This window comes from Musa acuminata, unplaced genomic scaffold, assembly GCF_036884655.1.
Source record: "Musa acuminata AAA Group cultivar baxijiao unplaced genomic scaffold, Cavendish_Baxijiao_AAA HiC_scaffold_1139, whole genome shotgun sequence".
Taxonomy (NCBI): Eukaryota; Viridiplantae; Streptophyta; class Magnoliopsida; order Zingiberales; family Musaceae; genus Musa; species Musa acuminata.
In genome coordinates, this window is record NW_027021351.1 from 1,252,501 (window position 1) to 1,265,642 (window position 13,142).

General features: G+C 38.0%; 2 protein-coding genes across 6 annotated transcripts in view; one reads left to right on the top strand and one right to left on the bottom strand.

Annotated features, from left to right (window-relative positions):
• Positions 1–8,641: 8,641 nt before the first annotated feature.
• On the bottom strand, positions 8,642–11,705 carry LOC135671452 (probable serine/threonine-protein kinase PBL7). Of its 3 annotated transcripts, none has more exons than XM_065179592.1 (5): positions 11,535–11,705; positions 10,830–11,041; positions 10,240–10,429; positions 9,750–10,141; positions 8,642–9,049 (listed from the first exon to the last, which is right to left on the bottom strand). In XM_065179592.1, exons 1-5 carry the CDS (start codon positions 11,602–11,604, stop codon positions 8,726–8,728), a joined length of 1,188 nt encoding a protein of 395 aa, XP_065035664.1. In that variant the 5' UTR covers positions 11,605–11,705; the 3' UTR covers positions 8,642–8,725. The 3 variants fall into 3 exon arrangements, with proteins under 3 accessions (XP_065035664.1, XP_065035663.1, XP_065035665.1); XM_065179591.1 differs by having other exon boundaries at positions 10,830–11,044; XM_065179593.1 differs by having other exon boundaries at positions 9,022–9,199; positions 10,830–11,044.
• A 501-nt stretch (positions 11,706–12,206) lies between these two features.
• Positions 12,207–13,142, top strand: part of LOC135671496 (elongator complex protein 6-like) — a 28,483-nt gene continuing 27,547 nt past the window's right edge. For all 3 annotated transcript variants that reach the window (XM_065179664.1, XM_065179666.1, XM_065179665.1), the window contains exon 1: positions 12,207–12,522. In XM_065179664.1, the coding sequence (XP_065035736.1) occupies positions 12,283–12,522 (240 nt within the window). In that variant the 5' untranslated portion in view covers positions 12,207–12,282. The remainder of the gene's footprint in view (positions 12,523–13,142) is intronic.

A 13,142-nucleotide genomic window follows, 5' to 3' on the forward strand; every position in this document is an offset into this window, starting at 1 on the left:
ATAAAAATAAATAATATCTTTATATAAAAAATAAATAATATTTCATAATTATAAACATATTTTTATGAATAACCAAACAAATATCTAAGAATAATAATTATATTTTTAATGATCACATACAAAATTTTATTATTATATCATATTAGAAAACTGTAAAAAAGATATGATTTATATTTTTAAAAAATTTTGTATGGAATCCTAAATTAGACCAATCAATCATATTTAATTGGGCAAGTCTAGAATTAGGCTACCCAAATTAGGTTTATAAATTTAGCCCAACCATCCACCTAATTATGGTCATCAAAATTAAAGTTGATTAAAGTAAAAAAATTAATCAAAAATTAACTTTTTTGAATTTGATTAAAACTTGATTAATCAAATATAAATCTAGCCAAGCAATTAAAATATAATCATGATCAAGTCTATTCAAAATATTTGATTAAAATAAATCAAATTAGTTAATTTTATAATTGAGGATACAAGTTAAAAAATTTTAATATCTAAGGAGCAAAACTATAATTTTTCTTAGGATATATAATGAAAATATATAGTTTCTAAAGGGTGGCATAAATTGAAATTAAAAGGATTTATAAGGGTAATACTATAATTTTAAAAATAAAACCATAATTCTTTTCTTCCTTTTCCATGGTCATTGCGCAAGGCCATCACAGTGTGCGATTGTTGATTATGGCCACCACTTGTGCGCTACTTGTGACTATTACTTTAAGTGATAACTATTCTTACACTGTCTATCGGTGGCCTCACCATCCTTGTGATACAATGCCCACATGTACACATCACTCGATGACTCCCCATAGTCATCGCAGCATGTAGTTATGCCTACGCCTCTGCTTACACAACTGTTAGCCTTTGGTGTCCAGCACAATGGTCGTAGGCGGTTTGCAAGCGACGATTGTCCTTACACTATCGATTGATGACCACACCAGTTCTCGTGCTATACTAACCATTGTGCCCATGCACGATTGTGCACACACGCCACCCATCGAACCCTCACGATCATTGTGGCATGCAATTGTGCCCACGCTTTTACTTGCATAGTCATAGCCAGCAAATGCCACTATAGTGACATTATTATAGTCACCATAGGCAGTGACACTATTGCAGCTACCTATGACCAATCGTGCATATGGTTACTACTAACCTTTGCACCCCAAGGCACTTCCACTACATACCATTGTTTGTGATTAGGCTAGTGACCATCGAAGGTTATTGCCCTCAATAATACTATCGCTAATAGCAAGCTGTCGATAGTGGTCCATCAAAACCTTATATCCAAGCAACAAAATAGTCAACATAGGAAAGCAGATCGACAAGATAGATGAATTGTTCAAGCATCATAAATTAAATTGGATAATACTTTTTCACAAGCAAAGGATGCTAACAAACATATCTAAATACAAAATAGATATGATATATTTTTATGATCTAAAGTATTTGATTTCAAAATATGACTATAATACCAATTATAAGTATACAAATCATGATTATGCTATTGTTATATGAAAAATTTTAATACCAAAAATTAAAATTAAATAATGATAGATCAAATTTATAATGCATATTTTTTGATGTAATTCATATAATCTTTATTTGATCTATACATGTATTGTTTTTGGATCTAAAAACTATAGGGGTGCTGTTCTATAAAGAGAACTAGACTCTTTTCTCTTCGTATTTTTCATATGAACGCTATGAGCGATGAATTAGGAACTAAGGGAGATTAAAAATAGATATATAATTTTAATAACTAGTTAGCTTATCTCTAGGAGATGGAGATTAAAAAGAGATATGTAATTTTAATAACTAGTTGACTTATCTCTAGGAGGTCTTATCTTTTTATACGTAAGAGTAGAGAGGGTCTATGATGGTAATTAAAAGATTCTCTCTCATTAAAGTCATTTTTTACATAATCCTACCATAATTGAACATCTTTTCTATTGATTTAAAAATTATAATCAAAATTTAATCAAATTTATAATATATTTTATTTAATTAAATAGAACCGTATGCATATTTTTAGTTATCATGCCTCTTTGGTCATCATATATTTAGCTGAGAATTAACTTTCCAATTATTAACCTTCTTTTAGTGCATAAATTATTTGAGGACCAGAAAAGAAAGGCCCGGACAGAGAGGTACTTGCTTTTGGTTGACACGTTGGATATTTGTTAGCCTTTCCCTGAGATTAGAAGTCTGTAATTTCTCTTATTTCTTTGTCATTTATTAGGTTTGGACTTAGGGTGCACAATGGAACTGATGAGGAAGCAAAGAAGAAGCAGGCTCGGTTGGAACGATTCGTACTGAGCTCAAAGCTGGATACTGCAGACATGGAGAAGAAAATTGCAAGAGCAATCAGGTGACTGATCATTTTCTTTTGGTGGTGATATAAGAAAAGCATATCTTTTTAGTGTAATTTATTTTAAAACGAAAAGTTTAGTGGCCACATCTTCGTTTTAATGATGCCCAAGAACTTGAGGTTTATCCTTTGAGGAAGCAATCTGAAGATCTGGAGCTGGATGTTGCGTCTCTCTGGTTTTTGTTCCGGAAACCAATGAAAAATGAAAAGTTCATTTCCAGAAACAATCTTATGTTTTCATGAACCAAACACACACACACACAACACCATCAAATGTGATCCATTGCTTGGTTTCCAAGATCAAATGTATTATCTGGGATCAGTGGTAGCTAATGTGATTAGGTGTCTTAATGTATTATCTGGATCAATGGTAGCTAATGAGATTAGGAAATTCTACTGGAAGACATGCTACTTAATTTATTCCTAATCTCATTATTATTCCAGAGACAGCCTTGGGATGCATGTTTCTTTTGTGCTCTCCACAAAGCTTTAAACAAGTTTTAGTGTTAATGATCTGTGTCTTTAGGGTTGAAATAATTGTTATTCCTAGCAGAAACACAAGTGTTTTGCTAAAATAGAATTTTATACCTGAAAAAAAAATATAGGATCTTGGGTTGGATGAGCAGTCCAAGATAGATTGCCTCTTTTTACATAATTTCTATTGATGGGATATAAAGCGGAATAACCTTTGTATATGAATAAATACTAGCAGACCATGATATGCAGTGGAATTAAACGAAATCACAATCAAATAGAATACCAAGATATATGTGGAAAACCCCTCCAATGTGAAGGGTAAAAATCACAGGATAAACTAGAGATAATCCATTATGAGAATAATGAATATACAAATCTCAATCTCTTGCCCTAAACCCTAGCAACAATTACAAGAGAATAATTGGGATACGAGGATCATGTTATTGTCCACGATATCTAAAACCTCCCCAAGTAATCACAGCAAGAGTCTACTATAGATTTGACCTAACTTGATATGAGAACATTGCTAGATGATTGAGAACAGTCTCTCTACGTTGTCCTTGTTTTCTTCCATTTCTTTCTCTTATTTTTCTGTCTGTTTCTTCTCCTCTTTGCTACTGCGAAGATCACCACGTTGCTGCCCTTTTCTACCCAAAAAATGCAGCCACCTCCTTGCCAAAACACAGCCACCACACCCCCCTTATATTGATCTAGGGTTAGGTTAAGAGGGGGTATGGGCTGTGGGCTGATAAAGCCCATATGGGCTGAATATGGGCTGTCAGCCCAACAATCTCTCCCTTCAGCCCATAAGGGAGACTGTCTCATGACTCCTCAATGTGAAGCCATGCCGACCAACTGTCGGCATATCTCCTGTCTTTCTTTTGGTAAAGTCTTTGTCAACATATCTACTCCGTTGTCATCTGTGTGAATTTTCTGAAGCTACAACTGCTTCTCTTCAAATACATTTCGAATCTAGTGGTATCTGACATCTATATGGTTTGACTTGGAATGAAACATTGGGTTCTTACACAAATGGATGACACTTTGGCTGTCACAATGCACCACATAATTTTCCTATTTCAGCCCCAATTCTTGTAAGAATTCTTTCATCAATAACATTTCTTTGCATACCTCTATAGCAGTAATATATTCTGCTTCTGTGGTGGAGATAGCAATACACCTTTGCAACCTAGATTGCCATGATATAGCTCCCCCTGTAAAAGTAAGTACATAACCTGAAGTAGACTTCCTCGTATCTATATCTCTTGCCATATTTGCATCTATGTAACTTGTTAACACATGCGGTCCACCTCCAAAGCTTAAACAAACCTTAGAGCTCCCTCTAAGATATCTAAAAATCCACTTCACTGCTGCCCAGTGCTCTTTGCTTGGATTTGCAAGAAATCTGCTAGTGACATCAACTGCATATGCGATGTCTGGCCTCGTACATACCATTGCATACATTAAACTTCTAACTACTGAAGCATAAGGAACCTTTTGCATTTTCTCCTTCTCCTCATCACTTGACGGACTTTGTTCTAAGCACAACTTAAAGTGACCTGCAAGAGGAGAACCAACTGGTTTTGCATTGCTCATACTGAATCTTTCCAATACCTTCTCAATGTATTTCTCCTATGACAACCAAATCTTCTTATTTTTCCTATCATGGGAAATCTGCATACTCAGTATTTGCTTTGCTAGCCCCATGTCCTTCATTGCAAAAGACTTACTCAGCTCCTTCATCAATTTGTCAATTTTAGATATATCTTTCCCAAGAATAAGCATGTCATCAATATAAAGTAAAAGAATAATAAAATCCTCACTAAACCATTTGATGTATACACAATGATCTGAAGCCGTTCTTTTGTATCCATTTTCTGTCATAAATGAATCAAACTTTCTATACCACTGTCTTGGAGTTTGCTTTAGCCCATACGAGCTCTTCTTCAATTTGTAGACAAAGTTCTTTTTACCTTTGATTTTGAAGCCTTCTAGTTGCTCCATATAAATTTCCTCCTCCAAATCCCCATGAAGGAAAGCTGTCTTCATATCTAACTGCTCAACCTCCAAGTCCTGGCTAGCATCAATACCAAGAGCAACACGAATAGAAGATATTTTAACAACAGGAGAAAAAATTTCTTCAAAGTCAATACCTTTCTTTTGACCAAAGTTTTTCACAACCAATCTAGCTTTGTACTTTGGTTGAGAACAATATTCTTGAGTCTTCAACCTGAAAACCCACTTGTTCTTCAAGGCTTTCATTCCATTTGGTAATAGCACCAAATCATAAGTGTGGTTCTTCTGAAAAGCATCCATCTCTTCCTGCATAACAATTAACCACTTCTCTTTCTGCTCACTTTCAACTGCTTCCTGATAATTCTCTGATTCACCTGCATCAGTAAGCATCACATACTCATTTGTAGAATACCTTTTGGAAGGTTGACGTTATCTGGAAGATCTTCTTAACTGAGGTTCTACGGGAAGTTGCTCTCCAACTTCTTCTTGCTCAATATGTCATGTAGGTAGATCAACATCAGGCTTTACACTATCTTCTTGCACATCTCCCCCATCACCCTGATATACTAGAGGAGTAATTGGATCACAATATGCTAATCTTTCTGCAGAAGTATTGGCTGGTGGCTTCTTCTTCAAATCTTCAAAAGTTTGATCCTCAAAGAAGACTACATCTCTACTTCTAAACACCTTTTGCTTTTCTGGATCCCAAAGCCTGTAACTAAAATAATCATGTGAGTAGCCAAGAAAAATACATTCTTTAGACTTACTATCTAGCTTGGACCTCTCATTGTCTGGAATATATGCAAATGCATGACAACCAAACACTCTCAAATGCTTGTAGGAAACATCTTTCCCTGATAATACATGCTCTGTAACATCACCATATAGGGTTGTACATGGTGATAAGTTGATCACATCAACTGCAGTCCTTAAAGCCTCATCTTAAAACCTTTTAGGTAGCTTAGCTTGTGAAAGCATATATATGATATTTTCCATGATGGTGCGGTTCATCCTTTCTGCAATTGCATTATGCTGAGGTGTTCTAGGAACTGTCATCTCATGTTGGATTTCATATGACCTGCAATAATTATTAAATAATCCTGTATACTCACCATCATTATCTGATCTTATGCATTTCAATTGCCTTTCTATCTCCCTTTCAACCCTTGCATGAAACTCTTTGAAGACATTAATAACCTGATCTTTAGTCTTCAAAGCATAGGCCCAAACTTTTCTGGAAAAGTCATCTATAAAAGTGACAAAATAAAATGCACCACTTATACCAAGAACATCAACAAATCCACCAGGAGTTTTTATCCTCAAAGGACCATATACATCTGTATAAATATGGTCTAAGGCATGCATTTTTCTAGACAAAGCAGGATTAGTAAATGAAACTCTATGTTATTTACCTACCAAATAATCAATACAAGGGTTCAGATTTATACCTCTGAGGTCTGGTAATGCCTCTCTCTTGGAAAGAGTTTGCAGCCCCTTCTCGCTCATGTGTCCCAGTCGCCTATGCCACAACTCCATGCTGAAGTCTTTTTCTGTAGCATTTAACTGCTCACCATAAGCTTTAGCCTGCAACCTGTACAAAGTATGACATTTCTTTCTATTAGCTATAATAAGAGAACCCTTACTGAGCTTCCATTGCCCTTTATGAAATCTGCTATCATAGTCTTCATCATCTAGCCTTCCAACTGAAATTAAATTCAGCTTCAAGTCAACCACATGTCTCACATCCTTAAGCACCAACTTGCAGCCAAGGTTGGTCTTTAAATGGATATCACCCATGCTTATGATGTCTACTGTGCCATAGTTGGCCATTTTGACAACACCAAAAATTTCATACCTGTACGTAGTAAAAAACTCCCTCCGTGGTGTAGCATGATAAGAAGCACCTATGTCAATCACCCACTCAAGATCCTGACATACACAAGAAAAAATATCATCAGAAGGAGACAAAATCAAATAATCACCACCCTACACTATAGTTGTGATATTATCTTTTGACTTTATAGACTCCACTTCTTTTCCCTTTTTCTTGCTTTTCTTAGGTTGCTTACATTGGTTCTTGTAATGTTCTTTCTCACCACAATTATAGCAAACAATATCTTTTCTTGATCTTGACTTGCTCCTACTCATGCGTGAACTGCTTCTAGACTTTGACCTGCCTCTGTTCTCTGAGATAAGTGCCTGTGAATCATTCTGAGATGTTGCTGAACTCTTTCTTCTCAACTCCTCATTCAACAAACTGCTTGTTACTTGACTCATAGTAATAACACCATCTGGCGCAGAATTACTAAGGGAAACCACTAGTGTCTCCTAACTTTCTGATAATGAACTGAGAAGTAATAATGCCTGTAACTCATCAAGAGATATTTTCATAGAGGATAACTGGTTAGTAATACTTTGCATTTCATTCAAATGCTCAGTAATAGAAGCACCCTCTCTATATTTTAGGTTCACAAGTTTTTTGATAAAAAAAACTTTGTTGCCAACTATTTTTCTTTCATAGAGACTTTTCAACTTTTTCCAAAAGGAATATGTAGAAATTTCAGTAGAAACATGGTGAAAGACACTATCATCAAGCCACTGTCGAATAAACCCAATTGTTTTTCGATCTAACCTCTTCCACTCATCATCTGTCATAGTTGTGGGTTTTGCACTATCCCCTTGCAAAGGTCCATACAAATCTTTGCAATACAAGAGATCTTCCATTCTTGGTTTCCATATCATCCAATTGTTTCCATTTAAACTAATCATGCGAGAAACATTACTGGCCTCCATATTCAAATATAAAAATTAAATCACCAAAACCTTTGCTCTGATACCAGTTGATAGGGATATAAAGCGGAATAACCTTTGTATATGAACAAATACTAGCAGACCATGATATGCAGCGAAATTAAATGAAATCACAATCAAATAGAACACCAAAATATACGTGGAAAATCCCTCCAATGTGAAAGGTAAAAACCACGGGGCAAACTAAAGATAATCCACTATGAGAATAATGAATATACAAATCTCAATCTTTTACCCTAAACCTTAGCAACAATCACAAGAGAACAACTGGGATACAAGGATCACGTCACTGTCCACGATATCTAAAACCTCCCCAAGTAATCACAGCAAGAGTCTACTGTAGATTTGACCTAACCTGAAATGAGAACATTGCTAGATGATTGAGAACAGTTTCTCTACGTTATCCTTGTTTTCTTCCCTTTCTTTCTCTTGTTTTTTTGTCTTTTTCTTCTCCTCTTTGCTGCTGTGAAGATCACCACGTTGCTGCCCTTTTCTGCCCAAAAAACGCAGCCACCTCCTTGCCAAAATGCAGCCACCACACCCCCTTATATTGATCTAGGGTTAGGTTAAGAGGGGGGTGTGGGCTGATAAAGTCCACATGGGCTGAATATGGGCTGTCAGCCCAACATCTACAACAAAAACAATGCTAACCCAACATTGCCAATAAATAAAGAGTTGAGATCAAGCAGACAATAATTGAGGGAAATACTAGTCATATTAAAGAATAGCAAGAAAAAAAATACAAACACTTCATTCTACAAGATTTAAAAGAATACAAACAGTGTAACTTTCTACATTTTAATACCATGTAAACAAAAGAACGGCAAAAAAGTGCATGCTGTTTGCAGGTTTACTTGGATACAATGAACCATGATCATATATCCATAAAAAAGAGAATACATTTTAGTAATCGGACAACAATAAGCCAACCAAAAGAGACGCCGATGATAAGCTCTAATCTGTGACAAAGCATATCTACTTCCATCTACTCTTTCAAAGGATGGTACATACAACCTTTAGCTCATGAAAGGGTATCAACTGATTTCACTTCAACCTCCTCAACTGATCACTTTCAGATCCCCACCTCAGTTTCTTTTCGCCATCTCTTCTCGCTCGATGAGGAGTGCTGGTTGCTGTAAGCCTATAGGTGTTTGGTCTCTGTTGGTTCTCGGGTTTGTTAGGTTGTGAAGCCAGGTAAGAAAGAGCTGTAACAACATCAGCCATCAGAGGCCTCATTGAAGGCTGCTCTTGAACACACATTGCAGCAACAGCAAGTGCCTGGTATAAGCCCCTTGGAGGATACTGGCCCTGAAAAACTGGATCAGCAATCTGTCGAAATTTCATCCTGTCGTTGAGCATTGGTCGCGCCTGTAACCAAACAGCATATTAACTAGCATTACTACATCAAATAATCCAAGCAAAAAAATAACTAGATCAGAAGGAAGAGTTGAGCATTTTTCCCTTGAATAACAACAAGGCTTTTTTTTCCCTTCATCTCTTAAGCCTCAAGCAAAGAACCTAGAAAACAGAAGTTAAAGGAAAAGGCAACACTCAATGATCAGAAATGAGAGTAAACAGAAGACTGACTTCTATTTCAGGAACAAATTTGGTCCGAACTAGATATCTCAAGTCAGCTGTGATCTAGATACCTGACTGGCTCAATATTGCCTAGATCAAGTATGTTTAGAAGCAAACTTCAATCTGTCTCAAAAAGTACTGACAGAAGTTGTGCCTATAGGAATGCTAGTTGGTGTTGGGAGTCTAGTCGAGTCTACATAGGGGAGAATTGGTACCGAAACAGGAAAGAATGATAGAAATTGAACTGAACTCCCACGATGTTTTCCTCTTCATGGAAACATCAAGGTTGACATGCTCGTACTCTGTTTATGAACTTAAAAATTGAATGACTCTAATTGAACTATTTTTCATATGATGATATATATGCAATATTAACGCTAACCAGACAAATGATAGATTGGCACCATTTAAAGAAGCACAAGTAAAGGTGTAAAACAGTTCTAGGGGAGACAAATGGAAAGATATATCCATTAAAGGACAGGATCCTTACCCATGCAACAAGATTGTGCTCTTCTGCTCCTCTAGAATTGTCAATTGCCCTTCTTCCAGTTATGAGCTCTAAAAGAACAACACCAAAGCTATAAACATCTGATTTTACTGTCAGCTGCCCCGTCATCGCATATTCAGGAGCACAATACCCATATGTACCCATCACCCTGGTGGAGACATGAGTGTTATCACCTACTGGACCAAGCTTTGCCAAGCCAAAATCAGATAACTTGGGATGATATCCTTCATCTAGCAAAATGTTAGAACATTTTAAATCACGGTATATAACAGGAGGGCTGGCCATATCATGCAAATATTCCAATCCTTTCGCTGCCCCAGCAGCTATTTTCATTCTCGTGTTCCAGTCGAGCCTCCTCTTATTTGGAGAAAGGTCTGTCGTAACCACACGAACACATAAATATCATTTTGAACAAATAAGTGTCTACTAATTTAAAGGAGTATGATACTCAGGCTGCATGAAAGTAGTATACCATGAAGATGGTCCTCCAGTGATCCCAATGGCATGTATTCATAAACCAATAGTCTTTGATCTCCATCAGCACAATAACCAATCAAATTAACAAGGTTGGGATGGTGCAGTAGGCTCAGCATCAGAACTTCGACAAGAAATTCCCTGTTTCCTTGCAGGCCATTGGGATTGAGCTGCTTTATAGCAACAATCTAGCCCAAAAAACAGCAAAGTGTGTGTCACCAACTTGATACTTATGTACGTTGAGTAAAATCTTCTTCTCAACTTTAAATGGTACCTAAAACCTAGTCCTCCATTTATCATATAGGAGATGCGATGAAATTCTCAAACCAACAGACCAAAAAGAAACCACAACTGTTACTATTAAAGACATCCTTAGGTAAAATCATCAGATTGCCAAATAGAACTATAGGTGGAGAAATACTCTATGGTTTATTCAAAAAGTAGTTACCCAGAGATCAACACACCTTAAAATTCAAGAAAAACATGCACATTTCTAATTTATAAACTTAGATTTGCAACTTGCTAATGTTTGATGAACACAAAATAAGATAAGCAAAAAAGAAATGCTGTCACAAAACATTCGCTGACCTGATTGCCACTTTCCAGCATGCCTTTATATACTCGACCAAATCCTCCCTCCCCTAGAAGGAAATCAGCCCTGAAGAACTTGGTTGCCGCAGCCAGTTCACGATATGAAAATGTATGAGCAGCGATTGGTCGTGATCCACTACTGGATGTCTCCCCCTCATTCCATGGGCTATGGTTCTTAACATCCCATGACGCAGTGCATTTCAGTGTATCTGCTAGAAGAAGAACATGAAGTAAAATAGGACAGAATACAAAGAATTCTTATGACTCACTTGTAACTGGATGTTTCCGAAAGGCAATGGATTTAGCCTATAAATTTTGGTAAAACTTTTCATATTTCTTAGCCAATTGACAAATGCTGTGCACAAAATTAGACATGAAAAATCAAATTAACTAAACAAAATCTTCTTTTGCAAAGTGTGGCTTCAAGTTCTGAAGCACACCGATGCGGATTCATCTGTAAATTAGAGAAAAGAGTGCTCTTTTGCTTTTCCAATCCATTAACCCACCGCGAGAGTAGATGGATTTAGACGCAGATTTTGTTCCATGTGAAGTCTAAACAATTCGAAAGGAGGAGCATAATCAATTCGTTTCACGCATTAACAAGTAAACAAGCTCATCGACGAACGAGCCGATCATCTTGAAGACACACAACCAAAGGAGTCTAAAGCTGCCATCTTTTTCGATGGATTCACGTTCCAATACCTATGGCTTGCTGGATCCGATCCTTCTCGTCCACCTTCGGTCCGGTGCAGGCGAAACAGCCGCTCCCCATCTCTTTCTTCCCCACCAATTTCTCCCAACTCTTCCTCTCGCTGTCTCTGCTTTCTTAGTTATTCGCTTAGCTGGGACGAAGCGAACAAGAAAGGACGTCGTTAACTATTTACGGACACCAAACGGAAAGCTTTTTGAGGGAGTATATATTTACAGCGAGCGGAAAACGACCGTCTGCGAGAAGTACCAAATTTAATCGGAGGAAACATGAGATCTCCACCGTTCAATCAGTGGATCCAATGGTTTTGATTTCAGCGAATACGTTTCCGTACGCGTCTCCATTTTAGTCCCTCAAACACGGGTTCCCATTGGCTGACGCTACCCGCCGCCGTACCCGCTTGTAGTTGCAGGCTTTAACGGGTCCCGCAATTGATGGGAATTCAACTCTAAAAGAGATTTCAACCGGTTATTACCGAAGGAATGAATGCCCGAATCCGTGTCGAATCCGATACCCGTTAAATTATGCATACTCGTTTCACATCGGATAGATGGAGATTCGAATCCAATTTAAGTGGATCGAATAGGGTCTGATACCAAAAAAACCCGACCCGTTCCCCTTACCGTATCGGACAGGTATGCGAGGTGCGTATAGTCTGTGGAGAACCGCTTCTTGAACCAATAGAAAGCAGCGCAACGAAGAGGCGATCGCGTCCGGGAAAGCGAGGCGAGGCGAGGCGAGATGAACCCTTCTCCTCCTCCTCCACGCGATCCCGATCTCCTCGAAGAGGCGTTGGGGCTCGGCCGCGGTGGCTCCCCCCCGTGGCGCCTCGCCTTCGTCGAGGACTGCGTCGAGACGAGCGGCGCCTTCGTCCTCCACCACTTCTTGAAGCGCGCTCTCTCCACCGAAGGCGATGGGACCGTTGTCTTCCTCGGTCTCGCGCAGCCTTTCTCACATTACGACCGTGTCCTTCGGAAGATGGTAAGCCGAGTTCTCGGATCCTCAATGTGTCGCTCCTTTATGGTATTTTATCGAACACTTGTCTCCCTGTTTTTCCCGCCCGCGATGATGTCGAGAAGTGATTGGCTGGATTTCTGCTGTTTTCGTCTACAATAGTACTAAGAAGTGATCGGTTGGGTTTCTGCTTATTTGTTTCGCATGATTGCACTCGTAGAAATTTGATGGACATCTCTCAACCTTGCTGTTGTTGCCCACGATGTTGTCAAGAAGTGTGGTTGAGTTTCTGCCTATGTATTTTTCATGCCTTGCCCTCGTGGCATTTTGTCGAACACCTCTCCCCTGCTGTTGTCACTCACGACGGTATCAAGAAGTGATTGGTTGAGTTTCTGCTTATTTATTTCTCATAACTGCACTTGCGAGATTTTGTCGATCGCCTTCCGCACTGCTGTTTGTTTCAGCTTCATGAACGCATCTTCATTTTATTCGTCAAAATTATATGGAGAGAATTATGGGAATGATTTAGGTAAAAGATTGTGTCTGTTTAATCCTCTTCTCGTGCCAGTCCAAAGTGAAAGAACGATGAGTTTCATGAACAATATCTGATACACTCGAGGCCTCTCACGTGATATATTGCTTTCGTG

Excerpts from the sequence above, each read along its gene's own strand:
- LOC135671452 (XM_065179591.1), bottom strand. The coding sequence starts at position 11,604 with ATGGGGAGCGGCTGTTTCGCCTGCACCGGACCGAAGGTGGACGAGAAG. Across the intron at positions 11,045-11,534 it reads TCGGATCCAGCAAGCCATAG|CAGATACACTGAAATGCACT; the intron begins GTATTGGAACGT and ends TTCTTCTTCTAG. Across the intron at positions 9,050-9,749 it reads AGCACAATCTTGTTGCATGG|GCGCGACCAATGCTCAACGA; the intron begins GTAAGGATCCTG and ends GTTTGGTTACAG.